At 38.9% G+C, this 24,382-nt stretch overlaps 1 protein-coding gene and 1 pseudogene across 3 annotated transcripts in view; one reads left to right on the plus strand and one right to left on the minus strand.

Annotated features, from left to right (window-relative positions):
* The first annotated feature begins 8,125 nt into the window (after nucleotides 1-8,125).
* LOC149030300 (glucan endo-1,3-beta-glucosidase 11-like) lies at nucleotides 8,126-11,330 on the plus strand (annotated as a pseudogene). The gene is made up of 3 exons (XR_016171262.1): nucleotides 8,126-8,583; nucleotides 8,683-9,847; nucleotides 9,978-11,330. The product of XR_016171262.1 is annotated as a glucan endo-1,3-beta-glucosidase 11-like (transcript).
* A 5,455-nt stretch (nucleotides 11,331-16,785) lies between these two features.
* The window catches only part of LOC149030301 (ubiquitin carboxyl-terminal hydrolase 9-like), a 37,808-nt gene continuing 30,211 nt past the window's right edge, over nucleotides 16,786-24,382 (minus strand). The window contains exons 9-13 of one of the 2 annotated variants that reach the window (XM_089142574.1): nucleotides 19,794-20,051; nucleotides 19,546-19,694; nucleotides 18,557-19,135; nucleotides 18,188-18,464; nucleotides 16,786-17,681 (exon numbers count right to left, since the gene is read on the minus strand). In XM_089142574.1, the coding sequence (XP_088998700.1) occupies nucleotides 17,514-17,681; nucleotides 18,188-18,464; nucleotides 18,557-19,135; nucleotides 19,546-19,694; nucleotides 19,794-20,051 (1,431 nt within the window). In that variant the 3' untranslated portion in view covers nucleotides 16,786-17,513. The remainder of the gene's footprint in view (nucleotides 17,682-18,187; nucleotides 18,465-18,556; nucleotides 19,136-19,545; nucleotides 19,695-19,793; nucleotides 20,052-24,382) is intronic. The other variant, XM_089142575.1, reaches the window with a different exon arrangement.

Consider the following 24,382-nt stretch of genomic DNA (forward strand, 5'->3'; position numbering starts at 1 on the left):
TCCTAGTCCTAGATCAGATCTATGGTAATGGTGGTGCATTACGATGGTAGTTATGTGACAACACGAGACACAGCTAAGGTCGAGAGGGGTGTCTGTGAACCGGCTTTGGATGGTCAGTGCGTTAATAGTAGTATCCTTGGCGATGAGATGGGCTTTAAATTAAGGAGGCTTAGGCATGTATATTTCCTTCTTTACATGTGCAAGTGGACAACAAGAATGTAGTATCTTATCTCTATGGGCACGGAGGTTCCCTATCTCCCTCTAGCTGTATGTATGTGATCGATGTGTTGGATAACATGTTTCAGCTTTGTTTATTGTCTCAAAGCTTGTAATTTCAGTTATAATTAAGAGAAGAAGACAATTATGTTGGTGATTCCCCAGAGGCATGGCAAGGAGGGCTTTGTTGATTCCATACACGACAGTTTACCCTCTTTCTCATCCCTAGTTTACAGATAAGGGTGTTTCATTATGAGTTTAGCACATTAATTAATGAACTCTTTCTCTGGTTTTTAGCCCCCCAAAAAAAAAAGAAGAGATATTTCATCTCCTCATATATACCACAAGGGTGGATTATTGTTCGTGGGCGAATATCCGCTTGTGAAGGGTTAGATTTTGTCACGCCTACAAGAAATAAAAAATGGTTGAGATTTAATTTTGCATTTAAAAGTTGTGAATCTTACAATTATGTACCTTATGTTTTTAAATTTTACAAAATTAGCCCACAATTCACTCGATTAGACATACCTCTAAGTCTAATTTCCAACTTTTCACAGAAGAAACAACAATGAGGAAGAAAATTAATATCAAACCCTAGAAATTTTGATTGTGAATCTCAACAACAAAGATGAAAAAAAAAATTAAACAATGAATAATCAAACTAATTTATCTAAAAGCAGGGGGGAAACCCTAGTTATTCATCATCCCATTTCATTTGGGCAAGATGGAGGCTGCGAGTCACCTGAACTACGAATTTGTTGGTTGGTTGATTTTTGAATTCACCTTTGGAAACAAACAAAAAGAAACCCCTAGAGTCCTAACTGACAAATGAGAAGGAAGCAGGGCGAGGGTTTTTCACTAATGCACCGTTTGTTTGTTGGAATATAAGTGGAGTGGGAAATAGTTTAAAAGACAAATTTTTCCATAAAATCCCAAAGTGTGGCATGTTTGGTCCATTGGGGTGATAAAGTTGGCAAACAAGCTTCCTTAATCTAAAGAAACTATCCTGTTGAGGTGTCTGTGAACCGGCTTTGGATGGTCAGTGCGTTAATAGTAGTATCCTTGGCGATGAGATGGGCTTTAAATTAAGGAGGCTTAGGCATGTATATTTCCTTCTTTACATGTGCAAGTGGACAACAAGAATGTAGTATCTTATCTCTATGGGCACGGAGGTTCCCTAGCTCCCTCTAGCTGTATGTATGTGATCGATGTGTTGGATAACATGTTTCAGCTTTGTTTATTGTCTCAAAGCTTGTAATTTCAGTTATAATTAAGAGAAGAAGACAATTATGTTGGTGATTCCCCAGAGGCATGGCAAGGAGGGCTTTGTTGATTCCATACACGACAGTTTACCCTCTTTCTCATCCCTAGTTTACAGATAAGGGTGTTTCATTATGAGTTTAGCACATTAATTAATGAACTCTTTCTCTGGTTTTTAGCCCCCCAAAAAAAAAGAAGAGATATTTCATCTCCTCATATATACCACAAGGGTGGATTATTGTTCGTGCCTGAGCGAATATCCGCTTGTGCAAGGGTTAGATTTTGTCACGCCTACAAGAAATAAAAAATGGTTGAGATTTAATTTTGCATTTAAAAGGTTGTGAATCTTACAATTATGTACCTTATGTTTTTAAATTTTACAAAATTAGCCCACAATTCACTCGATTAGACATACCTCTAAGTCTAATTTCCAACTTTTCACAGAAGAAACAACAATGAGGAAGAAAATTAATATCAAACCCTAGAAATTTTGATTGTGAATCTCAACAACAAAGATGAAAAATAAATAAAAATTAAACAATGAATAATCAAACTAATTTATCTAAAAGCAAGGGGGAAACCCTAGTTATTCATCATCCCATTTCATTTGGGCAAGATGGAGGCTGCGAGTCACCTGAACTACGAATTTGTTGGTTGGTTGATTTTTGAATTCACCTTTGGAAACAAACAAAAAGAAACCCCTAGAGTCCTAACTGACAAATGAGAAGGAAGCAGGGTGAGGGTCTTTCACTAATGCACCGTTTGTTTGTTGGAATATAAGTGGAGTGGGAAATAGTTTAAAAGACAAATTTTTCCATAAAATCCCAAAGTGTGGCATGTTTGGTCCATTGGGGTGATAAAGTTGGCAAACAAGCTTCCTTAATCTAAAGAAACTATCCTGTTGAGGTGGCATGCTAACTTTCCCACCCCATACCTTTTCAAAACCCTACAAAAGAGGTGAAATTTTGCGAAAAAATGTGAAAAATAACAAAGTAGGACCCACATTTAATACATTTTGACAAAATCCTTTCCTTTCATTTCATTTCCTTCTCCCTCACCCCATTAGGGGGCCCACATGTTTTGTAACAAGCCCTGTAATTTTAACCTACAATCCGTATTGCAGGTCTTAGTACCTGAAGTTCCAGCTGAAAGAAGCTGTGGGCAATCCAGATTGAAGCCCATGATCCATACCCTGAGCCCAAGGATCTAAATTCTACTGATGAAGAACCTGTCATACTGAGAACCCAAAGGAGATCCAATGGAAACCCTGATGGATTGGGAAGATCGACCTCTAGCCTGAGACAAGTCAAGTTTGAAGATGTCTGAGATCAAGTAAGGACCCCCCCCCCAACATGTTGGTTTAAGTTAGATTGGTGTTGGGGATCAACCAGTTGAGCAAAACACCCAAGTACTGAAAAAGTACTAGGGGGCAGTTGCTTAAGGCGGTTGATTGACCCAACCAATCGCCCCAAGCAACCGACCAGGTCTAATTGCGGGTTTTAAACCTTGTTTTACCCTGGCTCTCTATAAATAGCCATCCACGACCTAATTTTGTATTGTTTTATTCATGGAGGCTACTGTGGATGGTTAGGAGGCAGAGTACGCATGTTTGAAGGTGAAAAACGCACAAATCATGGAGAATGTTTGATTCTTGCTCGGTCTTTGGAATCTGTTGGAGGTTAGTTAATCATACACTCTTCCTATTAGTCTCTCTTTGTTATTAGTGTGATTTTCTTCCGTCTATAATTCTGTTGATAGTGAGTTGAGGTGGTTAGGATCTTTCCATCGATGAATGCGACTAGATCACGCCCGAAGATAGATTTCTATATTCGAATCAAGGGTTGGTTTAGTCGAGTGAGATGAAGTGGATTATAAATATTCCTCTTCTGTATTTCTAGAATGAGATGAACTCTCTGGAATATTAAGGTCGAAATTCGGATTTGGATCATCCCAAAATCAAATCAAGGATGGGTGAAAAAGTTGAAATTTCGGACTTGAGAATCTGCCCAAAAAGGGGGCGGTCAGTCAGGGCGGTTGATTAACCCAACCAACCGCCATGGGCCACTGGCTGAGTCACAGTGGCCCTATTAGCTTGATCTTTGTTCTATTTTGACTTTTGAATTTAATGAATCTTCTCAACCCTAATCTAGTTGATCTCTGAGGTTTATTGAACTTGTTACTTTTTTTTTTTTTTGTGGAAATAAAAATTTCATTAAAAAGATATTAGTGCGAGCACTTAGAATAAGTCTATTCTTAGACTACCATACTGTGGCTACTAACTTTGCATGTTTTTCAAAAATAGTTGGAGAACGGATTGGATGCAACATATTTCATGTGTTTAGTTGCTTTGGCCAACTCCATAAGTGTTGTAGCTTGTTAAGCCCTTCTGTTGTTGGCTTTATAGGTGTATTAGTCCAATTTATAATTTTTATCGTTCTCCACGCTTCTCCCATTCCCATTTGTGTAAGTGTGGTGTCCAAATCCCTTTGTCTTCTTTCCAAAATTGTGTTTGATGCCCGTCTCGATCCTCTCCCCGTCTCCTCCTTTGTTTTTTTTATTAGTTTGCAATACTACTCGCTTTCTTTCTATTTCATCATGATTACCAATGTTGAGTTCATTTTCGAGGTTGGTCCAGTCCCTATTTTCATTTATTAGTTTCAACTCCTTAATCCAATGGTTTATGCTTTTTAATACCCTCAGGTTTGGTTTCTTCTTGTTGAACACCCTCTCATTTCTCTCTTTCCGGATGGTAGCGGGGTTATATGATCCGACATAACCCATCGATTTCATCTTTTCTCAATTGTGTGATCATTTCGTCCGGTCATGCGATGAGCTGCCAATTTTCCGTGCGTCCCAAGTGGTCCTGCAGCATGTATTCTTTTTCCCATTCGCATGAAATAAGAATGTGCCATATAGTTTCATCCGCTTTTCCACATATTGCACATTCTGCATTCATGTCTTTCCATTGAGCGAGTTTGGCCCTGACTGGCAGACCGTCATTTAAAACTCGCCAAAAGAAAACTTTAAATTTTGGATGTATGGAAAGGTTCCACATTAGCTTCCACCACTTTGCGAGATGGTGGTCATGATTCAAAAACCTTTGCTTCAGAATTTCTTTCAAGGCCAGTTGTCTCCATTTGGAGACATTAAGGAGGACCAAGAGTCTTCTTGATCCAAGAGATGAATAGAATGGATTATTGTAGAAAGAGGGTTTGAGGGTGTCTCCCTGTCTTGGCTTTGATTTTGATGTGCTTCTCCCACCATCGCAGCTACTGATATATGTCTTGGCCATCTGTTGAAATCCTGGTTATTGGCTATGACCTGTGCTTGGTGTTGTTCCCATGGATCTATTGAACTTGTTACTTGTGAAGTTTAATTGTACTTTCAATACCTTTTTCACTTCAACAGGTAAGGTTACATCTCCTTATATATGAATTGACATGTAATGTAATGACTGTTCATTGCTCTAAATGCATAAGTGATCTTATAACTTCTTATTACTGTAGTTTTAAATGCTCTCTTGATAATAACGTGTTATGTATGATGATTAGATGTACTTGGTTTATTATGTGATATGGAATGATGAGCTATTGTAACTATGACTGATGGTATCCTTGATGGGTATTCCTAGCTTGGGATATTAGGGACTGTGGTATGTGACATTGTTCTCTAATGCCCCTAGCACTATCATGATTGTTGGATTACATACCTATAAGGTCTAGATTGCATGGTTAGGTATACATACATGCTACCACCCTTTCAGTAGGGATATTGAAGCTGAATGATCCATGATAATAGTGACATGACTCTATTTCATCCTACAACGATAGCTAGTCCTTGCGAATACTCAGTGATCCACTGTTGATCATGCATTGATAAGGTTGCATATGTTATGATTTAGCTCATGGGCGTTTAATAAGCAACCAATGAGTCATGAAGGGACATGAGAGCATCCACCCCAACAATATGTGGATGACCATAGAGTTAGGGAATGGTGTCACACCCCACCCGCCAGTATCGGTCCTGCCCGACAACCCATGGGTTGCTATCCACAGTCACAAGATCCAAGGTTTACCATCAATAATGATAAATGCACACAATAATAATCAAGAGCAAGAATAATCCAAATAATTAAATAAAAAGAATTACATGAATTCAATACTCGAAAGGAATGAATCAATGAAAAAGGAATAAAGTAATCATGTCCCAAAATTAATAGAGTTTAGCATAAGCAAACTAAATTAAATTAAGTCTGATTGCTTCTTTATGCTATTTCATAGGCGATGGTCTTTTCTTCTAGCTTTGCAATGAAGGGGGTTATCCATTCTTCCTCCATTGACTTCCAAAAATTATGCGCTACCTAAATCCTCTTGCCATCAATGGGTGCTGTAAGCGCATTTCAAGCATCCGCAGGTGGCTTCGTAGTATACATCGTCACTTCCTAGTGGCACCTCCAAAGCTTCTTCACTAGGATTCTCCCACTCATAGGGAATTTCTCCCGATCAAGATTCTCATCTGTTTAGTTTAACAAATATCCACAAAATGAATGAGTTTTGATGAACTCAGTAAGGAAACACATCTCATATACATGTCAACATTTTATCATGATAAACAACATATATAAAGGAGGATATGCAAATGTATGGAATGCAGCTAGAGTCTTACGATACAAATCTCTAATATAGTAGACATGTTTTAAGATATACACCAGCCCTCCTCTGGGTAAGTCTAGTCACTCTGATCCCTTACGAACTGATTACCTCTATTGGGATTTCAAGTAAGGGGTTAAATTCTTGTCAATCAACCATAGCTGAGGTTTAGGTCCATACTCTCTCACCACGACCATTGGCATGAGTACTGGCACATGTCAGGGTTTCTAATCCAATGCAATGTCATACAGTGACATACTACATGTAGTCCAGATACTTCCCCTATAGCACCAACCAACTCGGTTCAGTATCCTTCTCTACCTAGAATGAGAATCCTCATAAACTAGCTACTTCTGTTGGACTCACATGTTTATTTTTTTCACCTTTTTTTTTTCCACCCCATTTTTGCAAATAGATGTAACCTAAAGGGGCAAAAAGAGGGGTTGGGTTATGTTCTTGGAGAACAGCCTTACAACGGATTACATCATCTGTAATTCATTTCCTTACAATTCCCTGTAATTCCCTCATAGGATTGTGCCATGTGGCATTTAAGTAATCCAAAGGTTACCCGACAAACTAGAGTTTAAATAAAATTCAAATTTATGGGTGGGTTTAAATAAAATTCAAATTTAGTTTAAATTGAATAACCATTGGATTACTTAAATGTCACATGGCACAATCCTATGAGGGAATTACAGGAATTGTAGGGAAATGAATTACAGAGGATGTGATTCCGCTTTACAGCAACTTTGGAAAGGAGAGAATTTCATAATGCCGTCACTGTTTTTTTTCCATAAGTTTGTAGACAAATCTATGATTCACATCCTCTGTAATTCCCTTCCCTACAATTCCCTGTAATTCCCTCATAAGATTGTGCCATGTGGCATTAAAGTAATCCAACGGTTATCAAATTTAAAATAAATTTGAATTTTATTTAAACCCACCCATAAATTTGAATTTTATTTAAACTCTAGTTTGTTGGGTAACATTTAGGATTACTTAAATGCCACATGGCACAATCCTATGAGGGAATTGCAGGAAATTGTAGGGAAGGGAATTAGAGAGGATGGGAATCCACAAATCTATCATTTGGTCATTTCATCTTGGTCGCTGAAATAAACCGTTGGATTTTTAGGGTTTGATAATAGTCTTCGTTCTAATCCTATGTTCTTTCTTTATGAGATGGGTGCTGTCAATTTATTTAATAATAAATTTATAATTTTTTTAATAAGTTTTTTCTTTTTAAGAAATTGGCAGGGTTTTTTTAGAGAATTATCAAGGTTTTTTTTTTTTTTTTTTAAGGTAAAAATTGACAGGTTGTATGTATCTCAATGCTCAACTTTCTACAGAGATACTGGAAAATTTCCCTTGTATTTTGTTTGGGAGAAGCCGCAGCTTCACGAGCTGGATTAGCTTTGGAGGTGCAAGAACGTTTCTCCTTGATAGTGTGTATATCGGACTATGAGCAACTAGTGAAGATCATTAACGGCCCCTGAGCGCCCGTTTGTTGTTGATGTCGTCTATCTTGTATCTTAGATATTATGAATCTATTGTCTCATTGTACGTCCTCTTTATGGTTGTAGGGAATCAAATCATGTAGTGGATTCTTTTACTCGTTGGTGAGCCCTATCTTTGATAAGTAAGACAGTCTGGTCCATTGCCACTCGTTGGCTTTTGAATATTTGTAAGTTGAATGCCTTGTTGTGTTCTTCTTCTCCTTCGTTTCAATGAAAGTTCAGTTCACTCCCAAATAAAAGCAAAAGACAGAAAGCACAGATATACAAGAAAATGCATAACGTGGCAAGTCCAGTCTTCCTAAGGGTGCCAAAAATCTCAGAAAGGATACGGATTCCACCACCCAAGGGTGTAAATGGAGAGATTCTACCACCACAAAGCCCCCCAACCCCAAAAAGATAAAAAATAATACATAAAGGGCGGGGAGAGAGAGTAAATTATCTTATAAATTAACCATTGCGTGCCCAAGTCCAGTTTAGAGATTCCCTTTGGGGATATTGGTGGTATTAAATATTAATAGCCACGTTTCCATTCAGCCTCATAATTAAGTCTTCACGGATGCTCACTGCTACACTCCCATTCACTCCCAGTCACTGCCCTAGTCACTGCCCTGCTCTATCTATCCTTTGGTCTGCGGTGGCGTTGGTAGAGTAGCAGAAAGGCTCCTCTCCCCGAGGTGCGGCGGCGAGGCTGTGCTGTGTGCCTGTGTGAGCCTGCGCCCTGCAACCACAACGGCAGCCTCTCGCACTCTCTCACAATTTACTACATAAATTAAGTACATTGACTATTTATTGCTCTTTCGGCTCCGGCGAGATAGCTAGTTAAGCTGGGTTTCATCGGTTTCTACTTCTCCATTTCCCATTTTCCTTATCTTTTCTCAATTTTTAGGTCATGGAGATTACTAAGAGGTTTCGCTCCTCAGCTCTCATTGCTCTCCTCTCAGGTACTGTACTGTCTGTCTCTGCTTTCACCACCTGATCTAGAACAGTTGCTTACTCTTCTTTTCTCCTCTACTAAACAATCTGAGGCTCCACTCTTGCAGGTTTTCTACTTCCTCTACTGGTCGCTTCCGTCGGCATCAACTACGGTCAGATCGCTAACAATCTCCCTTCGCCGCAAAACGTCGTTCCCCTTCTCCGCTCCATAGGCGTCACTAAAGTGAAGCTCTACGATGCAAATCCCCGAGTGCTTTGTGCCTTCGCCAACACCGGCGTCGAATTCATCGTCTCTCTGGGTAATGAATACTTGGCCAAGATGAAGGATCCGGATAAAGCACTGGTTTGGGTGAAAACCAACGTTCAAGCATACTTGCCTGCAACCAAAATCACCTGCATCACCGTCGGAAACGAGGTTCTAACGTTCAACGACACATCCTTGACGCAGCACCTCCTCCCTGCAATGCAGAGCATGCAGGCCGCCCTGGCATGCCTAGGCTTAGACAAGCAGGTCACCGTCACTACTGCACACTCGTTGGCGGTGCTGGAGACCTCCTATCCGCCTTCCGCCGGCGCTTTCCGGCGAGATCTGACGCAGTACATCTCGCCCATCTTGGATTTCCATGTGAAAAACTGTTCCCCCTTCCTCATCAACGCGTATCCATACTTCGCGTACAGGGCGAACCCGAAACAGGTCTCGCTAGACTATGTTCTGTTTCCAGCCAAACCCAGGGGTTGTGGATCCCGGCACTAATTTCCGCTACGATAACATGCTGTTCGCTCAGATCGACGCCGTGTATGCTGCGCTTGCTTCGCTGGGATACAAGAAATTGCCGGTGCAGATTTCAGAGACTGGTTGGCCGTCCAAGGGCGACGATGACGAAGCCGGTGCGACACCGGAGAACGCGAAGAAGTACAACGGTAACCTGATGAAGCTGGTAGCTCAGAAGAAGGGAACGCCATTGAGGCCCAATTCTGATTTGAATATCTACTTCTTTGCGCTTTTTAACGAGAACCTAAAGCCGGGTCCAACATCGGAGAGGAATTTTGGATTCTTTAAGCCCGATGGTACACCAGCGTATGAATTTGCACTCGCTCCTGCCGGTACTAATAATAATAATAAATAATAATAATGGAAGCAGTAACAGCAGTGGCACACAAGGTGGCAGTACCGGTGATGGAAGCGGAAGCAGCGGTGCCGGTGGGAACCCTGCAACTACGCCCTCTCCCGCAGATTCGTCAAATGGCTACATGTCCATATCTTCTGCTCCGGTGAGCTATTTTGAATATCCTCTATAGCTAGATGAGATATATATAACTAATATTGTTCTTGTATACTACATTCACTATTCACGCCGTTTGATTTTGGTTGTTTTCTTTTTTTCTTTTTTTCAAATTTCAGGAGAGATCTAATCTCCTCGGCGCCGCTTCTGCGACTGCGGTTTGTGGGTGGTTGAGTTCGTCATTACTTTTCCTTTAAGCTGTTCCTGTTCAAGTGTTTCAGGGTTGGAGCCGAAGTAGCAGCAGAACATGGGAAGAGAAAATAAATCCTTTTTCTTCTTCCTCCTTCCTCTTCCTCTTCCTCTTCGCCGAAAAGCTGCTGTGTAAATGGAATCCTATAATTAAAGCCGACGATGCTCCTGTCCTTGTCCTGCTCCTGGATTTTACACGTCGAACTTCGTAGATCGGTTCAATTGGTGGGACCCACCGGCCATATTTGTTTGTTTGTCTGGACTCTGGACAGCCGTGTTTATTGGCTTTATTTATTTATTCATTATCGATTTCTCTCTGCTTTAAATCCTTTCTTCTGCTTTCTGCATTTCCCACTCCAAAAGAGGAAGAAAGAATGGTAAAGGAAATAGCCGTTTGAGTAATGGTCGGTTGGAGGGTAATGACTTATGAATAATGGGAGAGAGAGAGAGAGAGAGAGAGGGGCACGTGCAGGCCGGCTTCGCTGTCTTTGGGCTTTTCCGGATTGTCGTCTTTCGCACTTTGAATGTGTTGGGTGTGGTCCAGTTAATGTTGTCTCTGCTGCAGGAATCAGATTTTAGGAAGCGTCCGCCATCTTCAAATTAATACACCCCCCCTTCCCTTTTTCTCCTTTTGAGGATTTTTTTTTCTTCTACTTTTACGGTTTTACTTTTTTTTCGGGGTTAAAAACTCGACAGTTTGAAGGAAATTAACCAAGTTGGGCCAACGGCCAACCATGATTTGAGCAGTCAGTTTATGTTGAAATATGAATAGTAGTCAATGTAGGATTGTTGAAGTGATGGAGATCCATACTTCTCAGCAGATTAGGTCATGTGATGGGTTTAATTCTTGTAGACAGGTTCTCCTATGAGGATGTAATCAAGGTATGAGCTTGCTGGTCTGGATAAACTTCAGCTTCCAAAAAGAAAAAAAATACATATGAATAATAGAAATTTTGTAATTATTATTTCTCTCCCCTCCCTTGCACTCCCACTTGTTTAAATATTTTTAGGAATTTTATCTGGTTCATTTCTTTGGATGGTTTATTTTTTTGGATAGTCCATTTCTCTCTAGATGAAGGATATATATTCATCAATCACATCTAAGGGTATCAATATGATACGCTATCGGTAATTTGGTACGTCACAGTATCATACTGCATTTTAAATCACCATACCGAAATCTTACCTCAATTTTGATGTGAAGAAGGGTGCAATATAGTACCGAAACCGTTTAACCATATCGAACTGCGCCACTTAAAACTGCATCGTTTCAAATTTGGTACGGTATGTACCTAAACCATTATCTGTAATTCGGTACGGTTTCAGTTTTAGACGGTGTACCGCTGATGCATACCCTACCGAATTACCGAATACCGTTTTTGTACCGTATTTAAGGTTAGTTCTATAATTTTGTTTTAAACTTTAAACCCTAATAAGTTAATAATCCTAAGTCCCAAAATCCATTTGTTTTACAATTTTGTTATGTTTGTGACTTTGTTCCTCTCTGCGACTCTTGAGCCGGCTGAGCCTTCTTCAAGCTTCAGCCTTCAATTCGAGTTCAAGCTTCAGCCTTTAGTTTGAGTTCAAGCATCAACCTTCAGTTTGAGTTCAAGCATCAGCATTCAGATCGAGTTCTCCATTCGTTCGTCTCTCTGGCTCTCTGCGACTACGACTCTGGAGTTGAAGCTAGCACCTTCATTTTCCCTTTTGATGCCCAACCTGGTTCACCTGTCCTCTAGAAACTCCCATTTGCATTGTAAGTGAATCGTTGTGACATAGGTTCTTCTACTTCTGCTTTTTATGACAAGTGTTTGATTTTTGTCAGCGATTTTATAGAATTGTGCTTACAGCTTTAGAGCTTCTTTAAACTAATCCATCTTTTTGGTAATAGTTGAAGACTGATCAAGATCTGGAGTAAAATTTTAGAGGCCAATTAGTTTGAGCTGGAAATAAGAGATATTACTATAAATCCAACTGTTGGGTTAGTCTTAGTCCACAAATCTGATCAAATGTGGAGGGTAATTAAATTTTCAACTGATAAAATGAATAATTGAAAACAAGATGTGAAATTTGAGATGGTTCTCTGATTGCTTAATGTTTAATTTGAAAGTATGCATCAAGAAAACAATTCAAACTTGGCTGATCTAAATTGCAACTATGTTTAGATGATCAAGAAGCATATGAGATGGACACTCAAGATGAGTGGGAAAGAAGCAGAAACAACATGGCACCTCTTTATTTCATGTGATTGGGGAAAGCGCATACATGCGGCCGGACCATTGGGACTGCATACTGAAAATTGGACGAATAACTCCCTAATTAATTGGTGCCAAAACATGGGAAGCCAATTAAACAACCACAACAACTTTCAGGGGTTTATGTCCATCTTCATTATAACTTGCTATTTCATATGGCAGGAAAGGAATGAAACGGTGTTCAATCAAAAAGTACCTAACCCCAACCAGGTGCTCGGAAAACTAATGTCTTGGATAGGAGCTTTAAATCCACAAAGGGAGGAAGATAATACTAATATTTACAGTCACAACAACTTTGGGAATAGTTATAACTTGGAAGAAGATCTATGCAATAATATACTAATAACTAACAAATGTATTTTGATGTGTGTAGGGGTTCCTAATCAACAACTAGGGATCGTAGGATGGAGCGTGGGAATATACAAAGACAGACATATACAATATGTCAACTTTGGAAAGCAAAAGACGGAAGGTGTGGTGAAGGCTATGCTTGATGGACTTCAGATTGGAATGTCAACAGCTTCACAACGTGGGTTAAGTATAGATGAGATATGGACAAACAATTCAAAAATCGTTCATCTATTACCTAAGCCTACAAATCTAAAGTGGCCTCTGGCAGAATTAACAAGTCTTTTGGATATAGCTAAAACCACAAAAATGGTTAAATTTGATATTTTCCCAAACAGTTCGCTCCGGATGCATTTTGAATATTATGCTAACATAGCGTTTAATCAAGAGGATTACTGTAATAACATTATATGTAGTCCTTGTAAGTGTTTCCAGACTTAATTTTAATATAGTTTCTTTTTCTTCGATAAAAAAAAAAAAACAAGAAGCATCTAAGACGGTGTTCAACTGGTAATAATTCTGAGAAGAATACGTTATGTAAGGAAAATAAGAAGCGGAAAAAGCATTGAGGATGGATCACACTTGATAAAAAAAAACAGTATTTCCATCCCATATGCAGGGCATTAACAAATGAAGAACTTCACCCCCAGTTGGGACCAATGCGATGGCCCCCCATGACAGAATCTAAGATGACTGTGGAGACTAATCCATATCAATAAGCAGTAACTGAAGAGAACAATACTACTCCACTTCACAGTATAAGTCAGCTTCTCTTGAAATACGCCACATACAAGGAAAAATAAAATGATATCCTCGGAGCAGAGAAGCATCGAAGGGAAAAATAAATTAAAATAATAATAATAATATAAGAAGAATAAGGAAACAATCGGTATCCCCCAAAGGCAAGGATTTGCAAATATCCAAGCGTTTTTTTGTTTAAGTAAGTTTTTGTCGTATCAATTATATACTGAAATCATAAACTGTACCGAATAAATTCGATATAGTACGGTTTCAGTATGGCGGTTTGAAATGCGGTACGATACATACTATACCAAATTACCGATACCATACCGTATTGACACCCTTACCAATGGTACACCATCAAAATCCGAAACCTTACCGTACCAAATTCCAAAAAACGGTTTCGGTACATACTGTACCGAATTTGAAACCGTGTAGTACGGTACGTTAAGCGGCGCGGTTCAGTATGGTTAAATGGTTTCGGTACCATATTGACACCCTTAGTCACATCTAAATTGAGGTAAGATTTAGATAATAAAAAAATTATTTTAATTTAATCTAAACTTTTGGGTGTGACCGATAAACATGTTTCTTTATCCAAAGGGAAATTGATGGTTCATAAAAATTTAATATTTTTATCCTAAAATTTACCCTCTATAAAATAGAAAGTGCTGTGATCTCTACATTTGGATGAGAGAGGAATGACGTCGCCTTCTTCTTTATTTTTATTTTTTTTGGTAAATTGAAATTTATTTCAAAGAGCAAGCATCATACAAGGTGTCGAGGTTACACAAATCTAACAACCAAGAAGAGGAATTTGGCCAGATAGTCCTCCTTGCCGAGGTAACAGCCTTCCCAGCTACGGAATGAGCAACAGTATTGCATCCCCTAGGAACAAAAGAAAAATTACATGAAATAAAATAGGAAGCCAAATGAGTGATGTCTTCCACAATGTTCAAAAGACCCACTGGAGTAGAAACTTGTGAATTAATAGTGTTAATCAGGACTAAGCAATCACTTTCTACTTGCAAATGATCAATCCCTTCAGCTGCTGCAAGTAGCAAACCTTCTTGAATGCCTAGGGCCTCGCCTTCAATTGGTGAAAAGAAAGAGTAGGAAATTGAGACTGCAGCTAATGAAGCTCCTTGATAATCTCTCAACACTATCCCCAAGCCCCCTAAGCTGTTTTTTAGCGATGCATCAGAATTAAGCTTCACATTTCCCCTAGGAGGAGATCTCCAACATTGACTTGATGCTTCCAAAGTAGAGGCTGCTAGTGTCTTCAACTTCCAAGATGTACTTGCAGCAGAGTAATCTCTAACCTCTCTTATAGCATGCTGAATTATCTCAACTAGGGATGCATTACAGCCTTCAAACAACATCCTATTGTGGGCTTGCCATATTTCCCAACAAATGAAGATCGCAAGGCTGGAGACATTTTGTGATTCTTGTTTGTCAGCCCCAACTTTACACCATGCTTGAATGAATTCTGTAAGAGAAAGACTGGCATGAAGAGTAGCAAAACCAAGAGGAGAAGAATGCCATACAGCTTAGCAAACGGATAGTCAAAAAGGATATGTTCTATTGTTTCTTCACCCCCTCCACATCTAGGACAATAGGCCTCCTTTGCTAGGTTCCTATATTTTAAAGCGGCAATAGTAGCTAACCCACCCAACAGCGCCCTCCACATGAAAGTCTGAAGTTTAGGGGGAGCTTTGCTATTCCAAATAGACTTCCATACTTCCTTAGGAATTTGTAGTTGCTAAACTGCAACACCCCTTAAGTGAGGATTATCTCTATCCATCAAATCACACAACAAATGATAAGCAAATTTAGTTGAGAATAAGCCGTTGTGGGAAGGTCCCCACACCCTCTAATCCTCACCAAGGAAGATGGCAAGCTGAATTTTAAGAATGATTTTAGCATCTTCTCTATGAAAAATCCTCTCACCAAATCTTCTTTCCATTTCTGATGATCTTAATCAATCAAATCAGCAACCCAAGTAACTTGATTCGATCTGAATTCTAGATGAAGAAGCTTAAAACCTAGATTACTAGGCAACCAATTGTCCTCCCAAATTTTGATGTTGTCCCCTTTACCAACTCTCCACAAAAGACCAGCTTGAAGAACCTTTATGCCCTCTAAAATCCCTCTCCAAGCCCAAGATGGGTTGGAGGTTAAACTTGCTTCAAGGAAATCACATTGACGAAATAGTACAATTTTGGCAGATTTGCAAGAAATTCAGCATTATTGTGGACATTAATTGCAATGGGGAGAGAGGACATTTGGACAGATAGCTTATAGAGATGATATTACATATGCATTTTAGCTCTTTGTGGATGGCTCATGGAAGAGTGAGACTCACTTTGGTGGGAGAGACTGTATTATGTGAGACTAGCAATACAACTTTGTAGCAGCTCAATGTGGGGGCAATGAAGGTGTCTCGCTAGCTATCTTGGAACTTCAAGCCATTATAAATGGCTTGCTTTTAGCTCTTCATCTGGAGGCTCTTGATATCCATGTGTACTTTGATTTTAAACCTGCAATGCTGACTGACTTGATTAGGTTGTTCTACTTCTTTAGATTGGATATGTAAAGGCTTATTATTAGCTATTTCTAAACTTGTCTTTAAGTTTCGATGTCTATTTCTATTACATTCCTAGGTTTAGCAACTCTTTGTTGATTACCTAGCTAGTAGAGCTAGAATGTTCAAACTTGTTCGTCATTAGAGGGGAATACCACCTTCTTCCTTGTCTCTTCGACCTCTATGTCTTTTAACCATTTTATATAATGGAATTTATTTTTTATTGACAAAAGATATATATATCTATCTTTTGTGTGGTTGGTTGTGTTTGGCTCCATTGATTATTCAGTTTCATCGATTCGTGCATTACATTGAACCACCGGTATTTGGTTTTATGTTGAACCGGAGAACAAATACTCTTTTAGGTCTGAAGAATGCGATGGATTTGGGGTTCTTCTCTTTCTCACATTTAGGATTTCTCGCCTTCTTTTCTCTATGATGTATTCCACTCTAATCTTCTAGTTTTGTTGAGGTTTTTAATTCTCGGTATGAGTTCAACGACGTTCACACGTTGTTAAATTTTCGTGTAAGATTACTAGGGTTTCTTATATAGGTCTTTTGACCAAATTCCATGAACAATTTGCTCCTGGTCTACCCTCTCTCTCTCTCTCTTTTTTTAAACTCTCTTGTGCTGCGATTTTTCCGATCAACTTTGAATTCCAAACGACAAAGAGAAAAAAATTCAATTTATTTAAAGAACCTGCGAACCACATCTTTGGGGGGGGGGGGGGGGGGGGGGGGGGGGGGGGCCCTTTTCAACACCCTAGGTGACATCTGATTCCCCCTGACCCACAATACGTATTTACTAGCTCCCCAACCATGTGGACTCAGAAAATCCTTTCACGCAAACATAATCCACCAAAATACAAACTAGGCACAATGCTCCAAAATTCTCGAGTTCAAAGAGAATTTGAGAATTCTACCCCCATAAAGAAACAGAATTTGAGAATCTTATTGCAAAAGGCATACTTACCCTGAGGAAACATAACTTATAACTTTACAAACAATGAGAATTTCACATATCATGTAATTTTGAAAACCTTACGGAGGAAACCACGTGAACCATAGACAGATGGACCCGATTACTCGAATAACATCAGAACTTGGCTGAGCGACCGTAAGCAACTTGCAGTGAGTGCAGGGAACATCTTGGGTAGACCGGACCTGAGGGTTACATAATTTCAGGAAACAAATACTTTCCCTACAATTTATGTACTGCCAAACTACCTTCAAAAATTTCATTGTGAAAATGAATAATAAACCAGCGGAATATAATTTGCTCGCATTTTAATCAGCAATTCATCGTCTAAACAGAATGATTTTCTACCCTGCCTTATTAATCAAAATCGGACCGCTTTGCTCACCTTCAGCCCACAAAAACCATCCATTCCAACTAGCAGTAGCCGTAGAGCCAAAGCAATCTGTGCTTCCTCTAGAAAAACAACAAAAGCATCAAAGACGCATAGCTAATTTGCTATTACGCATACTCTTTAGTTGTAATCACCCTCAGTTGCTTGGAGAACTAAACTCTGATGTAATCACCCTCGGTTGCTTGGAGAACGAAACTTAGATGACTCTTCAGCACCCACCTTTGGTTCAACTCTCTGATAAAACAATACATAAGCAGCTGATGTCCGGATTTCATCCTCTGTAACTGGTGAAACATGACTATCATCAAAGTGATACCATCTATCCTCATCAATTATCTGCCAACCCAGTAAAGAAAAAAAAAATTAGATACACTATCAGGCTCCATGTCCAGAAGGTCAAGAAAATTCAGTAAGATGAAGCTAGCCCTAGAAAGGTCAGCCAACACTAAGATCTCATCAATCCTGGCAGGAAATCTGGCTAAGCTAAATTCCATAGAGATCTTAGATGTATAACAGGCCTATCCCCATGTTTCTCAAGGCCTTCTATTGTCCTCGCTATCATCCTCCCAATAAGAAATTTGAGGATAAGGATACAATCAAGTTCATTTCCACAAGGAAATTACTGATTTCCATCCACGAAACTGAGATTAGACTTACTGACAAATGATTCCATTACTAATATTGCAAACTAATAAACTTGCCTTCAATTCACGTAAATTAAAAGATAATAAAAATTAATAATAAACAGAAGTGCATGGATATAGTAGGCAGAAAATGCAGCTTCTCGTTGCAATTTCAGTTATAAAAAGCATGGGTTTAAGCAAAACAATAAAAAAATTTACCTTCGCATATGCAGAGTAGTGGCCACCTCCTAGGCCACCATAATGGTTACTGATGGCATAGAGCTCATACACATGTGATTGAGGACCAGCCTCCTTACTCTTCACATACTTGCTTATGTTAAGATTATGGATAGGAAAATTCACCAAGGTGTCAAGCTTGTTCTTCAGATACCGGCTATAGGAAAATCGTTTCAAGTGAACAACTAAAACCTCTGGCAGCCGCCACAAGTCCAACTTCTTTGATGCTTGTCTATGTTCCTTGCATGTAGGACAATACCTGCATCAAGAGAATAATGCACAACAATGTTAGACAACACTGCAACAGACATTAGGCAATATAACAACTCTGAAGCATCTGAGATTAATTACCACATGTCATCAGGCCCCAATGGTTCCTCCTTCAAAAAGGCTTCCAAGCAAGAAAACAGAGAGAGTGCTTCTGGCCGTGTCTTTTTCACAGCAAAGCCACTTTTGTAGACCTCAGGAAGATCCTCAAGGAAGTTTGTGTCAAACATGTCATGTTCTTTCTCTGACCAATCCAAGACAACCTTAATGGATTCAGTCTGAATTAGGGAATCATTCCCAATCGGAGTGCAGCTCGATGCCTTCTCATCAGTTAAAGAGAGCTGGTATGACAATCCAGCATTAGATTTCTGCTCTACTTCCATGTTGTCTATTGCTTGGCTCCAAAGTCCAGATTGAGGGTCACAGCTGTTGGATTGATCAACATCAATTCCGGGAGCAGTACGATTTTCTTTGTTGGCATGGGTCTGAGTTAAAGAAAAATATGACTTTCTCTGTAATGGTGCAAGCACTTTGTGTATTGCAATTTGAACATCAGTTCCGGTATGAGGACTCTCTCCCAGACAAGTAACCAGAGGTGTACCGAAAAGTCTCAAATCCCTGCTGTTACTCATGTCCGACGTGCCTCTGGAGAAATGATAAATTCTTCTTGTTATGATAGTAAGGTAGTATACAAAGGTGTGTGTCTGTGTGCGCATGTGTGTGTGTGAGAGAGAGAGAGAGAGAGAGACAGAAAGAGAGTCTAAATCCAATCTGAACTATTGGAACTGGCATAAAGGATTGGCCTAATCCCAATTGAGGAGAACCAGATATAACTTGGCCAATCCCAAGCCAGATCAGCCAATAGAATCTGATCCCAAGAAATCTGAATGCACGACATGCAAATCCAGATGAGATGTCTCCAAAATTACAGGTTACAATAATAATAACATTATAGAAGAAATTTATGGCAAACACCAATCACACTAATACCAGTGAAATAAAAAAGAAATAAATTACTGCAACACTAAATAAAAATCGTCTAGATATGGATCACCGGGGAAGAAAAAGCTTACATTCCCTTACTTCGATGAACTATCTCTAATCTTGTTAATCCGTCGTGGTTTTTAGGAAGTCGATAGGCTACAATATACTCATCATCCTTTATCATAGACAAGGGATCAGAAGGCTTCTCCAAGTATCGATATATTTGATGATCAAACACCTGCAAAGAGTCGCAATCCACTACCTTTTAAGTAACAGCAGAAAATAATGTATAAATTTAAATTTTATCAATCAAAGATATTGGTAATTGTAACAATACCTCCGCAAGTAAGATGCTCTCATCGCTCTTTAAACAGCATGCATCACTCAACGCCTGAGTAAGATCTTTATAGCAACCATGTTTAAGCAGTGTGACAGTGAATGGCATGGGAAGAGCACTTCCGTCACCATAAAAAACAGTAACTGTCATTGACCGTGTCACAGTTGAAGGTAATGGCAACGATAAGTACATGAAGGGGTCAAAAGTCACTGAAACTTTGCTGCAAACTGGGCATACCAGTGTTGACTTATACTGACCCTGAAATTTTTATACAAACATCATGCCATCAGGCATCAGGAAAATAACACAGGCATCAAAATTGAATTTAGAAGCACAGTAAATCATTTCAGCTTGAATCACTGCATAATGAACCAATGAAGGTTATTCTGAACTGAAATATTACATGTCTTGCATATCATGACAGTTCTAGAGTATCAACATCGTGAATAACAAATGGTAACATAATCAAATGATAGCAAGTAATATATACATAAGTTCATGAAAGAAGGGGAAAAAAAAAGCCTTTTTTTTATTTCTCAATTTTATTGTATAACCTGAATATTATCCAGGACCCATGACAGGGGAAGCGCCTCTAACATTTTATTAATAGAGACAAGAAGAATCCACAGAGAGGACCTAAGCCACCTTACCCAAACCCAAGGCCATATTGCAAGTCAGGGGGTCAAAAATAGGAAGAAATAAATAAAATGGTGACAGATTAGTAGCTGACCAAAAACGTAGGATTAGATTGGCATCTTAGAACATAGAATCATTAACGGGAAAGAGCATAGAATTAATAGATTTTATGAGGAAAAGTAGGTACAATAGTGGATAAAGATTCAAAGAACGATGTGGTGGACGTTAAAATATTAGGTGATCGGCTTATTACTATCAAGTTTGCAATGGAGAAAGAAATCGTAAATATAATTAGCACATGTGCACCTCAAGTAGGACTAGATGAACATCTAAAGTCAAGAATTTTGCAAAAATATGGATGGATTAATGCAAGGAACTCGTCAAGGAGAAAAGATTATCATAGGGAGTGATCTAAATGACATTTTGAGAAAGATCAAAGAGGCTATGTGAGAGTGTAAATGGAGGACATGTGATGTGAAATCCAATTTTAGGCTTAGGGTTTTTGGAAGAATTTCCTAAAATTGAGGGTTTTCCCAGAATCTTAGAGCAAATAAATTTAAAAATACAATGGGCTGCCAATGGGAATCTGCGAAAGTTGTGGGAATATCTGAGGAGTGACATGGGTTGATAAGGAAAAGATGTGGGAAGAAATAGAATCAATCTAAATTATATGGGAAAGCTCAAAACCTAGATGGGAAGGTCTATTAAATAATAGGGAAGCAATATAGGATGTAACAAAATAATACGGGATGAATAATTTGTTAATTAAAGATTGGAATCTATAAGTGGAGGTTATAGATAGGTTATGGTTTTAACAAATTACATAGGATGGAATGGGATAAGGGTTTGAAGATCTTGGGCAATCTTTCTTTCTTCTTCTTCTTCTTCTTCTTTTCCTCTTTCTTTTCTTCTTTCTTTTCTTTCCTCTTTCTTTTTTCTTTTTTTCTGTTCCTTTCCTTTTTACTGCCGCATGTCAGTAGAGAAAGAGAGAAGGAGCTGAATGGGGTAGGAAGGAGGGAGGGTGCCACAAGAGAGGAAGGGGCAGGGGGAGGGCTCCCTTGCTGTCAGAAGGAAGTCTGGGGGCTGCAGAAGGCATGCGGGTGTGGGAGGAGGGCAGGGAATGAGCTCCAAAGGAAGGGGAGGGGTTCCTAGAGTCTGCACAGGGGGAGGGCTGGGGAGGGGTGTGGGGATGTGAGGGAAGGAGGTGGGGACTGGTGTACTTACCTTAGAGCTTGCTGAGACTGTTGATGGCTGCTAGAATTGGGAGAAGAACACTGGAATTCTTGAAGAAAGGTGCTGACCTTTGAAGAGGAAATTAATTTAAAATCTGTGTGGCCCCCTCAAATAGGAACACGGTCCTCAACTCAATAATTCTTATTCAAATTATCAGACTTAAGAAATACAAAGAAAGAATAGGCTATTTACAGCCTACTGAAAGACTCTTAACATTAACTGGCATTCCTGTATTGATTAGGATCCCCCTACATTAATCTCAACAGACCAAACAATAAAAGATCTAATGGACTCTAATTGGCACACAATAAAAAAAAAATTCTACTAGAGACTCTCATGCTGGAATTAAAACAATAATTACTAAAAACATGTGCTGAAATTAGAATTAATTAATCTAAGAGGCGAATAAGGACAATTGCCCCGTTTGTCCAGCCTAGGAGGCTTCCCCCTAGCTGTGGGTTTTGGGCCCCACTTAGGGTTTCAGCTAAGGGGAGAATTCTGGTTCACATCAATATGGTTTTGGAGAGAGGAATGAGGAAGGAATCTCAATTTTAGATTTTGCTATTATTTTTTATCTATTTGTCGTAAATACTTACTTCAAAAAGAGAGAGGAACACTTGATTACCTTCAAATACGGACATCATAGAAGCCAAACAAATTTCTTCCTAACTTAAGGGTCTAATAAATTGTTGTGCACGGATTGCAAGGTAATACTAGGGAAAAGCTCAACCACACAGCAAAGACTAGTGGTCTTGGATATCTGCCTAACCCCAAAAACTCATAAAAGGTGCAAGGTTAACTACCCTAGAATAAAATGGTGGAACTTTAAAGGAGAGTGTTTGAAATCCTTTGCTAATGAAATAATCAAACAAGGAAAGTGGGATTTTGAGGGGAACACTAATGCGATGTGGAATGAGATGGCTACATGTATCAAGAAGGTGGGTAAAGATGTCCTATGTGAATCAAAAGGAAAGCCCCATTCCTATAGAGAGACTTGGTGGTGGGATGGTGAGGTTTAATCAAACATTAAGAATAAGAAAGCTAATTTTAAGACATGGCAAAGGACTAAGGATTCAGCGGATTTGCAAAGGTATAAATTGGCCAAAAATGAAGCTAAGAAAATTGTGGGAAAAGCAAGAGAGAAGTATGAAGATTTATATACTAAGTTGGGCACAAAGGCAAATATCTATTTACAAGATGGCTAAAATAAGGATCAGGAAGAGTAGAGATCTAGACAATGTCAAATGTATTAAATGTGACAATGGCAAAATAGTAGTACGTGAAGAGGACATTAAGAAGAGATGGGAAATGTATTTCTCTAGCCTACTAAACAAGAATACTTCAGGTACTTGTAATTCAAATGATTACACCATTCAACATGACACCAATTTTCAAACATATATACAAAGAACTTCGATGTCAAAAGTAAAAGAAGTTAAAGGAGGATGCAAGTAGGCAAGGCACAAGGTCCTGATGAAATCCCAATAGAAGTATGGTAGAGCTTAGGAACCTATGGGTTAGCTCGGCCAACCAATTTGCTTAATAAGACTATGAGCATAAGGAAAATGTCAGATGAATAAAGGAGAAGCATTGTGGTCCTAATAACAAAAATAAAGCAGACATTCAAAGTTTCAAACCTATAATAACTATAGAGGCATCAAACTGATGAATCATACTATGAGGTTATGGGAGAATAATTAAAATCCATTTTAGACAAGTAAACATAATTACGGAGAACCAATTTGACTTTACATCAGGAAGATCTACAATGGTAGCTATTTACCATTTACCTTATTAAGAGACTTATGGAAAGGTATAGAGAGTGCAAGAAAGATATTCATATGGGTTTTATTCAGAAAAAGCTTACGATAGAGTCCCAAAAGCGTTAATTTGGAAAGTATTAAAGAAAGGAAACATTGCAAGTAAATATGTGGACATAGTCAAGAATATCTATGATGGTTCAATGACAAGTGTAAGAACGGTTCCTCTTTTTTTTTTTTTTTTTGGGGGGGGGGTGGGGAGGGGGGTAGGGGAAGGTAGTGAATTCCCAATTATAATTGGCTACAGCAAGGATTAGCTTTAAGCCCATATTCATTTGCACTAATAATGGATGAATTAACCCTAGACATTCAAGATGAGGTTCTTGGTGCATCCTTTTTGTTGATGATATTGTGCTGATAAATGAGACACAACCACGGATTAACACCAAGTTTGAAGCATAGAGAGCAACTTTGAATCAAAAAGCTTTAAACTAAGTAAAATGAAAACAATATCTGGTTTGTAACTTTGGTCAGGATCAGCGGATGATAAGGTGGTGAAACCTGATGATAAGGAGATTCCTCAAAGTGATTGTTTTGGGTGCCTTAGTTCTAACATAAATAAAAAAGGTAAAATAGATGATGATCTTTCCCAAATAATTAAAATACGGTGGATGAAGTGAAAAAGTGTGTCCGAGGTCTTGTGTGAATGATATATTCCCTTAAAAGCTCATAGGAAAATTATAAAGGACCATTGTTTGACCAGCTATTATGTATGGTGCAAAGTGTTGGTCTATTAAAAAACATTATATAGACAAACCTACTATAGCAAAAATGAGGATGCTAAGATGGATGAGTGGCAAAACTAGGAAGCATAAGATAAAGAATAATCATATTAGAGCTGGTCTAGGAGAAGCTCCAATAAGTTATAAGCTGCAAGAAAGTCATTTGAAGTGGCATGGC

This window comes from Hakea prostrata, chromosome 1 (genome assembly GCF_041222555.1).
Source record: "Hakea prostrata isolate BN-2017 chromosome 1, UWA_Hpros_2, whole genome shotgun sequence".
NCBI lineage: Eukaryota > Viridiplantae > Streptophyta > Magnoliopsida > Proteales > Proteaceae > Hakea > Hakea prostrata.